The sequence below is a fragment of the Notothenia rossii genome (genome assembly GCF_949606895.1).
Source record: "Notothenia rossii genome assembly, chromosome: 7".
In the NCBI taxonomy this organism is placed as follows: Eukaryota; Metazoa; Chordata; class Actinopteri; order Perciformes; family Nototheniidae; genus Notothenia; species Notothenia rossii.
The window spans coordinates 32,499,834-32,514,235 of record NC_136905.1 but is presented as its reverse complement, the minus strand read 5'-3'; the positions used below and the strand labels follow the sequence as shown (position 1 = coordinate 32,514,235).

Genomic DNA, 14,402 nt, shown 5'->3' with positions numbered 1-14,402 from the left:
ACACACACACACACACACACACACACACACACACACACACACACACACACACACACACACACACACACACACACACACACACACACACACACACACACACACGTCCAGAGAACCAGAGATCTCTGGGCCGGCACCCAGGCATGGACCCTCCTCCAACTCGCCCGCGGAGAACAGGCAGGGTTCCTGCACACGCGGCACGACATCAGTGAGCTGATTCCCCCCCCACACACACCACCACCACCACCACCACCGCCACCACCGCCACCCTACTCCTCTCTTCCCTCCTCCCTTCCTCCACCGACTGCCTGCCCATTTGCTTCCTGGCCTCAGCTTGACGGAGGGGATGGGATCTGAACTCAACTTAGACACAGAGTTTCCACATTTCACAGATGGCCGGGAGAGGCTTTGCATGGAGGTGAGGAAACAGAGAGAGAGAAAAAGGGAGAGAAAAGGGAGAGAGAGGGAGATTCATCGCCGGCGCCGAAGCGGGGCCGATTTCACACCGCGGCAGTGTGTGCTAAAGCAGGCCGCCGCTAATCCACTCACTGAGGGGAAGGCCTGGAGCTATTCCGCCGCCCGACCGCCATCTCCCTCCACAAAGCCATAAATGGTGCATTATACAACTGGGCTTCAGAGACACTGCTGATATGCTGATAGGTGGCGGACAAAGACCAAAGCAACCACAGGAGCAGAGCCACATGCAGGACTGAGGGGCCTTAGCGCGGCAGCAGAACAGCACACGTACTCAGGCATGATCTCACCAATGCTTACTTGCTGAGGTGTGGACTGTTAGAGTGCTATATCTGCGTTCTCATCGGGGGTTAGTTCAACCTCTGGATTAGGCCTCGAGACAGAGATGGACATGCACTAACACTCCTCTCCTGCTCTCCAACAAAATAGCTTATTTTGTTCCTCTCTCTCCTTCTCCCCACTGTGAATTCCTATCTGCGAAAGTTACCAAAAGTCTTGAAGATGAGTCTTTGAACTTATGAAAGGCAATCATGTTGAATGAAAGGAGACAGGAAATATATAAACATGGGGGAATTTAAATAAATTGCCACAAAGAAATCACGGCGAGGGCAGCGAATTATGTAACGATAAGACAGCCACCAGCCTAAGCCACAAAATGAGATGTTTTACATGAAACGAACAGCGGTCTAGATTAGAGAGCCATCCTGTTTAGACATGAAGCCAATTGGGTTGATATCACATGTAGAGAAAATTTGAAAGATAAGTGGGAACTATGAGAATTGTTATAATCCAACTGTAACAAAAAGCTCAAGTATATTGGCTTTTCCCCCCAGAAGCACTGCGCGATAAACATCTTTGATGAAAGAAGTTCATTACTGGTGCGCCGTGAAATGTAACATGCTGTATTATGAGTCTATGCCAACCTACAGCGAGGCAGCCTCTAAATGAAGCCTCAGGCATTTAATGGACATCATTAGGTGAAAACATATAAAAGATAATTATGGTAATTACAAATCCCTTTTATTCGCCCTGAGTCTTTGACAAGAAGGTTGTCATATCAGCCACTTCAAACAAACAAAGAGTTGTTGTCTCTTCCCCTAAATGATGTCCGGTTCCATTTGGATGGGGATTGTCTTCGGATTATCCTTTTTTTATTGTTTAGTGGCTCTGAATGGAGGCTACATTTCCTTCAGCAAAAACTTGATTAAAACAAGTGATTCACAATAGTGGAATTTGACTTGCATTTGCATAGGCACTTCATTACAAGTGAGACCTTGATCTTGAAAGCAGTCCCCCATACAAAGCTAATGGACATGTCTATTGGAGATGGAGGAACCAAGGCCTTCGATTTAATATCACAGACATCACAATGGGCACCCAAGGCCCGTCTTATTTAATTTCAGCTTCTAACAATATCTAAAGGCAGTGGTGGACAGTAACAGAGGCATTTCTATTGGCTTTGTAGCATCATCTAAAACTAATGTATTCTACTGGTTCTAAGGTGCTTTCATTAGCTGTCTACAAATGCATTGTGACAACAATTCAACAATGGTGGACATTAGAAAACAAAATGTACTTTTGAATACTTAAGTTTATCTAAAAGCAAGATCTTAAGTAGTCTAAATAAAGTAAAAAAATTGGAATTTAATTTGCCCAATAGTAGGTATACTATTACTTTAAGGGGCCCTATCATGCTCATTTCCAGGTTCATATTTCTATTTTTTGTGACATGTCTCCATTCTTTAATGTTCAAAAAGCTCTTTATCTTTCTCATACTGCCTGTTCTGCAGCACCTCTGTTCACCCTTTGTCTGAAACCAGAGCCCAGTCTGCTCTGATTGGTCATCTGACCGGCTCTGTTGTGATACAGTAGGTCAACCGCTTAGAGATGTCCCCAATTAGCCTATCATGTACAATGTGTTGGAGCAGAAGCACTAGCCAAAAGAAGTGTTAAATAGTGATGTCACTATGTTACAGAAGAAAACAAAGGAGTCCAATGGATGCACAAAAAACCTATACAACAGAGTACAGGGAAGGGGAAGCCCCAAAAAGCATTATAAGGCCTCTTTAGAAAAAAGTACAAAATTATGATGACAATATTGCAGCTTTTTCTTACCAAAAACATCTTCCTAGAGTTTGTTTAGCTTAAACCTAATCCAAGTGTTAATGTTATTTTTGCCACACAGGGTCAAACCGAGAGCAACTCTTGTCACTTCATCTGAGCGATACAGGATCTGAGCAGCGAGAGCAGATGAAATGTTGTATGGAACGTCTTTACGCAGATACCGAGAGGCAATGGCAAAAGAGTTGGGTGTTTATTTACAATATACATCCAATCATCCTTTGTCACAGTTCCATGTTCGTCTTTTTTTCCGAAACCACAGAGAGACACTCGCTGGAGATTCCATTTTTGGCCTCTTTGATACACAAACTCATAATACGGTGCCGTCTTATCAGATCCTTCTTACAATAACAGATTCACTCTGAGTCAAAGCTGTTGTTTAACTTATTCAATCCCATGGGAAAATTCAGTTCAAACAAGTCAGGAGACATCTGCCAGTCCACGGCAGCTGATGATGTCAACGGGTCTCTGCTCGTACCAGATTCCTGCAGCACTTTCAATCATTCCCTGTGAGATTACTGCAATAGGATATTACAGTACAAACTATGACCATGTGTCCTGCTGCCACAAAGCTTAGCAACATATTACAGTTTGTCAAAGCAAGCTATTGCAGGCAGAGATAGATACAGAGAGGAGGAGAGAAGCCATTGACCTTTGTGTCCTTCATATTTGCCTAGCTTCCCCTCAACCCCAATCTGAAGAGTGAAATCATCTGATCCCAAACTAACTGTCAAGCTGCGTGTGATGGCGGCAGAGCCAGCAGACATCAATCAATCAGATTTTCTCCTCGTCTATCACAGGAGGCTTTTTTCCCCTGTTTTGCCCAGGCTTATCATCTGACCCAGTTGTTATCCTGTTTCTGAAGCTTAAAAAACTTGATTATGGTCAAATGTATGTCTTGGAGATTCACTCTGTAGTCTAAACCAGAAGGAAAGAACATATTATCACCAACAGAAATGAACAGAGGATGTAATGAATGGATTTATTTTCAAAATGAGGCTCTTAATTCTGCACTCATGGTGGAAATAAGGAGTTTGAGCCAGTTATCTTTGCTTTTCAGGAATGCGTGATTGCGTGAACCTCAGATAAAAATCCAATCTGATATCATAAGACAAAAAGGCATTTTAGTTGGCTACAGCACTTGCTCAATGTCAACAGTTTTTAGTAATTACCAGATAAGCATTCTCTGAAATACACAGAGAGAGAAAATTGGCTGATTCTGAAATAATAGCGGCTGCATTTCTCTCCGGATGTTTACTCTGTCACTTCACAAAAGCCGGCTTTGAAATAATAAGAAGCAGGAGACGTGCACTTTTTCAACACGTCACTCTGTTTCGTCAATGTCCAATATCTAATGTGATTTGCATGATTTACAGTAAATAATCGATCGCTATTTGTGTGCAGAAGGCTCTATTAAGGTTATTTCAGTAGCGGTGCTCCGTAGCTAATCACAGGCAGGCAGATAGGCCTCTGATCACATGATGTGTAAGCTGTGCTGTCAACAGCTTTAGCAGCTTTGCAATGGTGCAAATCAAAAACACAGCCTCTTTAAAGTATTAACATGTTTTGAAGTTTGTTTTATATTTTCAGCATATTTGACATAAATTGTTTATCTGTTTACAAAGCTTTGTCATTAGCGATTTTCCGCTGAGGCTTTAAGATGCGATGCGTTTTGTTGCGTCCGTCGGGCGGAAAATGCTGATGTACAAATTGAACTGAAAAGCTTGTTACTTAATCCATCTATCCCTTAACTATAGAGCCGGCTGCATTTCATCCCAATGCAAAGTTGTGCATGGTGTTACCCCCACCTAAAATATATCCTCGGTAATTCCTGCCAAGCTGGAGATTTACACCGAACAGCTATTAGGGTCACTTTCTTGAGCGCCAGCACAGGAAATGGTGTTCTCCAAATCAGCCCCTTTCTTTATCATCTATTAAGAAAATAAATCATGAAATTCTTTAATTACTGAAACAATATATGTGGTTGAAGTCAAACTCAAGGCTTGGCTAAGGATTTGACTGTATATTGCTGACAAAATGATGACAATGCCTGCTGCAAAACGTGACTCACATTTCCAGGAGTCTCTTCCGTTCCCTCGTCCAAGATTCAGTCAAATCCCTATTTTGACAAATCCCATTTAAAATATTTTTGATGAACTGTGGCTAATTAGACTGAAATAGACAAAAAGGATCTTAATACGGACATAAAAGTTGTTTACATCCCTTTAAATGGGAGACTGACAGACTTTATTTCTTGACTAAGGCGAGTTGCAGAACTGGGCTATGGAGATGTCAAAGCATCACACAAATGTGATGAACTCAATATCCATATCCATGATACATCAAAACCTCGGCATGGCACAAAAATAACTGCAATACCTCAGGAGCAACCTCAGAAATCCCCTTAATTGAGCAATATCGCCGTTCCTGATCCATGTGCATCAGCAAGGTGAAAAGGGACTGTGCAAGTGAAATGAAAGAAGAATTCATGATGTGTGGCGGCCCCTCTTACTCACCCTGGCTATTTCCCCTCTTGGCAGGGGCCAAATAGAGAATGTTAAATGAGGCAATTGTGTCCCAGAGGCAAGAAGGAGGAAGAAAAAAAAAAAAGCAGGCAGTGCCCCTGCTCTTTGCTCCAACCCTGAGGAGCATTCTGCAGCACCCATGCAGGCCCTGCCCCCCCCCCCCCCCCCCAAACACCTCACACTAGACCTCCCTCCACTTTAGACAACAACATGCACTACTAATTAGTCAAATTCCTCAATTCAAGGCAGTGCTCATGTACATGAAAGTGCAATGCCTCTGTGAAACATTTACTGAATTTCAGATAACTCACAATATGCCCGAAAAATACAATTTTTTTGTTCTCTTATAGGCAATTGTAAAAGTACATTTACTTGAGTATTTTATTTAAGCTTGTACTTACTTGATTATCCAACATTACTGCTTTGGTTTGACTTTTAATGCTAAAAACAGATTATTTAAAAAAAACAAGTGCTTATTTTTCTAATTTGTTGCAACTGTACTTACCTTGCAGATAAAGATAAAAAATATATAATAATTCAACCATCTTTGGAAAAGTGGTCAAAAACGACACTAGTGAAAATAAGCACGACTATAATCACCTACAAGAATAAAGTGCCTAAAGATGATGCATAATGAAAGAAAATGTTGCCAGTGTTTTCAGATCACCACATCTCAATAATATCCTGCGCCCCACACACAGTGATACCAGGATGCACTGCAGCTGAGGCCTGCAGAATGCCAGGATGTAGACGTGTTAGCATTCTGTGGCTGCAGCCCCTCACTGTCAGCCTACAGACGCACTCCACGGTGACACCTCTGATAATCAAAGCTTTGTCTGGATCTTAAAAGGACGTACTTGAACAACAGCGAGACCAGAGGCCCTCTCTGCTGCAATGGCCTTTGGACATCAATATTTAAATCTTACATCTCTGTTGTGATTAGAATGCCGCCTTTCTCTGTTGTTTTTCACCCCGTCTCTCCTGAAACAACGAGGTGGGGGTGAAAAAAAGGCTGAAATCAATGATCTTTGAGTCTAAACTAGATTCCTAAGCAGTTTGCCACTCTCGGCAGCAAGATAAGATAAACTCTCTTTGACCTAAGAGATGAAGTTGCCATGACGATCAGGGAGTCCACTTTCTCTATTGATATTTCGCTGATGTAACAACAAATGGAACCAGATCCCGCTCTTGATAATGGTGATTAATTAATACCTATATTGATCCCTACAACCAAGAGACAAGGCTATTAACTTAAAGCAGGCTGAAAGTCAATTGTTACCTGGGGGCTCAATGGGTGTCATTGATATAAAATCTAAATAAACAGAGAGGAATACGGTCAAAGGAGTGAGGCGTACACTGAGGAAACTGAAACATTGACTTTAATTAAACGTATTATGTCAACAGATTTTACATAAATGTATTAGGTTAGTTGAAAGCAATATTATTAAGTCTGAATAAAAAAAATAAGGTTCAACTTATAACAAAAAACAACTAACATATGTAACATTTGTTGACATAACACATTTGATCTATTTCAGTTTTTCCAGTGTAATATCAAAGAGGAAATGCACAACAGTAGATTTAGCTTTTGTTTAGCACAAATTGCTAAAATTAACATTTTGTTTCAGGTTGTGACAGAATCAAAACACAATGCTTGCAGCGGCGGTTATTGGAATAATAGCAGTGGAATTCAGGAAAGAGGAAGATAAAGAGGAAACGGCGTGAGGAAGTGACCTCCACCTTTGCTGCAACCCTGCCCACATTTCACACTGCTGTCCAGGCAGTGCAGCGACAGGATCACACCGTCAATCCATCCAGCTCATCCACACATCACAGCTCTGTTTGCAACAAAGGAAGCAGCAACTGCTATACATTCCTCTCCCTATAGCTGCAGAGACATAAGCAGTAACAGCAGCGCGGCGAATACTTTCTCCACAAGTAGACACAATGGCAAAGAAAATACATTACAAGACGACAACGACAGTCATCTGCATTGTTGTTCGGTGTCAAAAGTGAGGAGGCAATTGGGGATCCTTCAGCTAAGACGAGGCAACGGCACAAGCTGTTATTGGCAGGGAACAGATGTTTGAGGGAAAGTTGGCATTCAACAACCATTCTTCTTCTGACAGAAATCAACAAGAGAAACACAAGAGACAAGCCGTGATTGTCACCCAATGAAAGAGAAACCCTTAAATATACAGCGAGGCTGGCATGCAAACATTTTTTGATTTTACACCCCCAAAACATCTGACTGCCGGAGTTGCCAGCGTTCACGGGCCAAGGGTGAAGCACGGCGTCTACGACTTCCACAGCATTAGCACGCTTTTCACTATATTAGAACACTAAGTCGTAGTAACGAGGGGGGAAAAAATGGAGTTGTGTTCCCAGAGAGAAAAAAAATAAATCTAGCAGCTCCGGTCCCTCTGCTCAAAAACACAGACACATGCTCGTTGCACATAGTGTACATGCACCGATGTATACACAAGCAAACACACACAAATTCAGATACAGGATGTTGGCAGACAATTCAGTAAACACTCCCCTTATCCCTTACTACTGTAATCTGCCTCTGATAAATGCCCCTCAAAGATAGAAATGTCACCTGATATGGTAAACAGTATGCTGACATTACATAAAGTGGCCTTATGCTAAGGAGTTGGAGAGATTAACTGTGGAGCGGAGATGGGAGAAAATGGTCTCCAAGATAAAAAAAACAGACTTCTAGCTCCTCGCAGAGAACGCTGTTTGGCTGTCATTCAGCTCTAAACTGACTAGCAGGGAAAAGCAGGGGGGCTAATTATAATAATCCGAGGGTTGTGTGTATGTTGTGTTCTATTTAAGGTACCTCAGTGTAAACAGGAGCAGTAAATAATTGGCTGCAATTAGTATTTATATTTTTAACGATTAAACTTTTGATAATTTTCTACATAAATGCCAGACATTTTTTGAAAAGTGTCCAGTTTCAAAAGATCCAAGCTGATGTTTTGTTTTTACAGTAAAATATAAAAAATATATTTATTCCATTATGCTATGAATACAAAAAGGAAGGTAATCTCAATGTTTGAGATGCTAAAAAAGTGAATTAACTATTAATCAATTCTCACAATTAGCAACGTTTCCATCAAAGGCCGAACAATCGAATATATAAAAACAATGCACAAAACAGGTCATATTTACCAAAGCATCCCTAGCCCCTGTTCCAACTTTAACCACAGGTCATTATGGGTCAAAACAAAACATTTGTGTAACTGCAATGGAGCAGCATTACAGATCTCTATCACGTGAGAGGACAAGTCATTTGGACAGTGTGACACGGTGCTGAGCTCAGGGGACTTGTGCACTAGCCGCTCCGGTGCTGTTCAAACTTACAGTAACAGAGCAGCGTAATCACTACAGTACGCTGCCTGATGGTGGGTGGACAGAGTGGAGTAAGGAAAGGAAGCAACATGAATTCTCAGAGGGTCCATACGGAGAAGACAACAGTAAAGGGGAGAGCACTAAGTCAGTTTAATAAGCACATTTGACATTAGACGTCCGCACATGGCCTCAGAGGGCCGCTTCGATATGTTCCCATAAACACTGGCGGAGGCACGCTCCCTACATCATCCAGATTCCCCTTTATGCCGCGAAACTTTGGGGGGCAATTTTACAGAAAAATTACTCTGAGGGGCCTGGTTTCAATTCAGCCATGTTCATATCTTCCCTTCCTATTAAGCATCAAAATGTTCTCCTCTCAGTGCGAATAGAGGTATGGACACCAGCAGCAGCAGCAGCAGCAGCAGCAGCAGGGGGAGAGGCGAGGGAAGAGGTGGGGGGGGGCGGGCGGGTGGAAGGGAGGGGAAGGAGGGAGGGTGAGAAGAGAGGATAGTGGAGAGAGGGAGCTTGGTGGAATTCACACATCATATTACAGCAGCTAATCGCAATCCGCAGAGCATCAGCGATATTTTCATCATTCCTGTCAAATTCTACTGACCCGCCTTGGAACAGCTAACAATCTGGGCAATTTATTGGCATATTGGCACAGGGTGATAAGGCTAAAAACAACAGCAGCTAGCAGCTGGCCCTGCGAGATGAGCTGATAACATTGATATGTGCTCCCACACAAAACACCTCCAACCACTATCTGCTCTTTCTATCTAACTCTTATTACAATAAAAGTGTATGGCTTTTTTTTCCTTTCTTGGAAAAGCAACAAGGAGGAGGGGGGTTACACAGAAAAGGGGGTCAGAAATATATATTTATATCTATATAAAAAAATCAGATGTAATGTTTCAGGGGGAAAAACAAGGGGGGAAAATACATAATTTATCACTGTATTATCGGGATATCCAGGCAGCCTAATCAAGGAGCACTGAGTGACTATTTTTTGCCTTATCATCCAAAGTGGTGGAAACGGAGAAGGAATTATCAGCCAGCTGCAGATTGCTGGGCTGGAATTTTAATGGTAATAATCGGGTTTCTGATGGTATATCTTCCCTGCTTATCTTTCCCATTATCTGGCCTTATCGCCCCAGTCATCGGAGCAAATTAATGGTGCTCTTTCAGCATCGCCTTTTTATCACCGCTCAGAGAGCACCCAAGGGGAAAGAATAAGCAAAATATTAAAATACTGCATAAATCACAATTTTAGATAACGGTCCAATGTATGCAGGAGGAGGGGGCGGTGGGAGTGCGCCCAACAACCTTTTTGTCCTTTAGAATGACTGTCTGTGCCTGACTTTCTGTGCACTGCCTCCCCTGCCTTTTTTTCCCCAGAGTTCCCGGGGTAGGAGAGAGGATCTAGGCTCCAAGTGACCTTTTCTGTTTCTAACTATCTTGATTATACCACTGCACAGCGGCTCCATATTAACAAGATCTTACACATGACATACTAATTCACACAAGGCCAGGTCACGAAGCACCACACAAACGTTAGACGCTCTTTTTGCTCGACGACAAAATTTGGATGCTACGATGGGATTGGTCCAGAGATGAGTGGGCCAATCACGTCATACGTTGTCATGCTTCTTTGTTGACTTAAAGTGGTTGCAGGTTTGTGGTGGATGCCAACAAATACATAAGTACAAACTCAAAGATAATTAATAAAAAAGGATGATTCTGAAAAAAATATTTTTCCATATTGAGTTTATGGCAATCAAAGTGTTCTAACTGTATGAGAAATAAGTGCAAAACGTTTTCACATAATATTAATAAATACAATGCTAAATTGGATTATCTTAGAATTGAATATTTACAAATCATAGATACTGTTGAAAAACAATTTGAAACACTCATAAATCCTAATTGTGTTACCAGAAAGGCAACAACAAATTATAAATTCCAAACCATATTGCCCTAAAAACTTAAAAAATGTTATCCCCAAAAATATTTCAAAAGTGAAACCATAATAATTAGAACAAAACACCACGACACACACAAAAATGTCATGTGTCGCAGAATCGTTCACACACAAATGTATTAAAACAGATTTGTATACTAACATGCACATGCCCTCATGAATGCATGCATGTGACCTCACACACACACATGCAAACACACACACCCACACACAGACACACACATACAAATGTTGCCTTAGTTCTGAATTCTCCCTAATATCTCGATGCAGATACACAGTATCCTGGGCGCGACACAAATCAGTGGAAGTGGTTAGATATTTGATATTTTGATCCCAAAGTAACCATTCTGCTTTTTAGGCAGGACAGCAGGCAGCAGCAGACAGGAGTAACGGCAGACACACACACACACACACACACACACACACACACACACACACACACACACACACACTGTACACACACTGATGTCTGCTGGAGTGTGTTTGGGTATGTGTGGGTGTGTGTGTGTGTAACAATCACTACGTATTTAAGGATGCTCTACAGGCCCTTTAAAATCAATAAAATGATGAAAAGTTCTTATTAAAAATATAAAATATGTTGACAATAATTCAGAAATGTGAAAGTGACACACTTTTTGTTTTATTTGCACCATAATGTTTTACTGTATTAATATTCTCAGCATTCAAAACAATATTCCCATTTCATTTTCATTTAAACTACATTTAAAATATTAAATATGTGTAAATCAGAATCAGAATAAAACGTGCTGTTAAGAGCAATTATAGAGTTCAGTTGCAATTATAGAGTTCAGTTGAATTGAAATTATAATATTTCATACCTTGCTAGTGCTACACTTTGACTGCCATACTAAGCTACAGCCAATAAAGATTCATATTTAAAAAGCCTTTACTGTGGAGTTTGTATAGCAGTGTGTGCACACGTATTCATGCAAAGACACCATGTGCAAGTAAACAACATGATGGAGTGTGTGTGACACGAGTGTGTCTACAAATAAAACATTTCATAGCAATGCAATTCAAAAGCAAATCGGCCTTTTAAAGCAATAACGTGGTACACTTCCAGGATGTAATAAGGCCTGGAATTAAGAATGGTGATTAAAGAGTCAAAGTAGCTGATAGACAATTGTGGATGAAAACTACAATAGTCCCATCAAACGGACAACAAATAAACTTGATTTTGCTACAACTTGGAAACTTTTCCTCCGGCAGCACGGTGGGATTTGGATTGTAAATCATCTTTTTGAAACACAAACCTATCTGCAGAGGGACGGAGCTGGACCGTGACAGGCAACACATGAGGGGCTGCTGAATCAGCTCCTCTGCGGTCACTATCACCACAAAACCCCGCAAACTCTGGGAAAGCTCGGAGACGCAGAGCAGCGGCTCAAAAAAAATGAAATAAAGGACAAAATAAACTTACGTCTGATCTGCCTGGGGTTGCTCTGCTTCCTTCGGGACATGCCTGCTGTGCGGCTGGTCAGTGAATCCAGGTGTAGTACTGACAGATCGATAGGTTCTGGTTCATCCAAGCAGCCGGTTTTGGGTTTTTGTCTGATGGTAAATTGAGAAAGAAAAAGAAGAAGAAGGGGGGCACCGGTACTTTTTTTACGCACAAGTCTATCGTTCCGTCTGTCTTTCCTTTATCTTTCTCGTTTCTCTGGCTCTGGCTGTGGCTTTCTCTCCCTCACACACACACACACACACACACACACACACGAATACACACCCTCCTTTGCTCTATCTCTATTGCTCTCTCCCTCTCTCACTCTTTCTCAGCACCGTGCTCCGTGATGAGGCTGCGCTTCGCCGCGATCCGCACGGACTGACTGGGGAGGTGAAAGCATTTCGCGCTTTTGTTTGAAGATAAGGTTTGTTCCTCCCCGGGTACCGTAGCCGCAGCTCGGTGAACTTCACTTGATCCACAATTACTTTAAACTTCCCACCTATTAATTAGCGTCGGTCTTAATTAGCGCGCGTGTTTTGGGGAAAATATAAACGGAGATGGAGACACACTGAGCTCCAGCCCGGGATCAACATGAGCCATCGCAGTCACAATAAAAACATCATATTTTAAGATGCCTTTTCTCGGGTAAACATTTTCTCACACCTCTCATTAGTAGGTTTAAAATCATCAATATGATTAATTTAACACTAATATTTTACCAATTATGCGAAAAAGCAGGTGTTTATGGGATAATTTAATATAGAATGTGGTTCTATCAGCAGCAAATCTGAACCTTTAATGGCTGAATACTCCAGGAATAGCTCAGATGCAGCCTGGCCACTCATTCCCCCATAATGCACTCTGATCTGGCTTGAGATCCCATGACCCAAGTTATTTGACCTCTTGGCCAAAAACTGAAACAAGTAACTTACAATCTAATATTTGTATAGCACACACAGCAAGTTTATAAAAGACTGGTGCATTTTTTGTACTTTTGTTTATTTATTATTTTTAAGGAAATGTATGTACAAACCAATGCAACGCACGGCAGGATTTAAAAAAAAAACTGAAGATACAGTATAAAACACAATCTCAATAATATTAATACATACCAAAAACACACAAATTCAGAATACAACACAAAAACACACATAAAACAATTAAATTAAGCACCATAAAACAAGAAACACTAGATCATTCATATCTGAGCTGTCTTTAAACGCTATTTCAATTTGAGTGTAACATGATGTTGAGTGAATGAGTTCTGTAAGCCTATGTACTGTAGGGAATTCCACATTTTGAGCAACAAAAGTAGTGTGTCCACATTTGGAGTTACTTAAAACATCTTACCTCAATATTTATACCAAAACATTTGTACACTTGCTGTCAAATTTATTCAGTGGATTTACAGCTTGTTAATGCCTTGTTTATTCATGAATATTTGATAAACTGTCAATCATATCATTGCCTACAATTAGCTTGCCTATGGACAGAGAAAAATATTCGGATTATTTAAAGCAGGAGAGAGAGAGAGGAAAGGAGAGGCTTGAAATCATTCAGATTTTGACTGCCATGTTCTGAATAGTTGCCCAAACTGGAAATCACTCTCTTCAATTAGCCAGTTGGACTGCCAAGGAAGACAAGCAAGTGGCCTGTGAAATTATCTTGTAACCCAATTCCACAACTTTGGAATGGAGTCTGAAACTACAGAATAATTTATGTGGCAGACGGGTCAGCGACGGTTCACCTTGAGGAGAGCATCTTTCTCGCGAGCCTCCTTGGTTTGTCTCTTCCTGCACCCCCCACCCCCCAACCCCCCCTCTCCACTTCAGCCTCCTGTGGCTGAAGTTTTTTCTTTATTCTCCACATACAGCTTTGGTCAGGATCCAAACACAAGTGATGTCATGGGACAGTGAATCATTTCATATCTCAGCTTTGTCATAAATCATCACCAAATCTGTGTTACTCTTTTTTAAGCCAGCTTTATTCCAACGTATTAACACATGTTTTATTTATCTTATCATGTATGGTCAATAAACCCCATTTATACAAAATGAAAACCTATTTTGAGGTAAAAAAGTGCACCAAAAAAATATTATTTTGACTGCAGTTAAGATCAGAGGAACATATTTGGATGTATGTATCTCAAAGTTTAGTCAGGATTCTATTTTGAAACCATTTCAAATTTTAATGGCAGCACATTACAATACCAGATGCTATACATTTAAATAAAACACGATGAATAAAACATAATTCAATGAAAGTAGTGAAGTATGAAATAATTCAAGTTGTTTTTGTGGCACCAAGATTAAATCACACCTTAATTCTGACAGAAAAACATTTAGAAATGGGTCAAAACGGACCCGAGGATGACAGGAAGGATGTATTGATAGACAAATAGTGATAAATGGGAGAAAAAGACAATTAAAAAAGGTTTATTTTTTTAACTTTTCTGTCAAACTAATCCAAAAAAATCCACAAA

General features: G+C 40.9%; 1 protein-coding gene across 2 annotated transcripts in view; it reads right to left on the bottom strand.

Annotated features, from left to right (window-relative positions):
• zfpm2a (zinc finger protein, FOG family member 2a) overlaps nucleotides 1-12,332 on the bottom strand; it is a 127,004-nt gene extending 114,672 nt beyond the window's left edge. The window contains exon 1 of one of the 2 annotated variants that reach the window (XM_079641089.1): nucleotides 11,897-12,332. In XM_079641089.1, the coding sequence (XP_079497215.1) occupies nucleotides 11,897-11,936 (40 nt within the window). In that variant the 5' untranslated portion in view covers nucleotides 11,937-12,332. The remainder of the gene's footprint in view (nucleotides 1-11,896) is intronic. The other variant, XM_079641088.1, reaches the window with a different exon arrangement.
• Nucleotides 12,333-14,402: the final 2,070 nt, after the last annotated feature.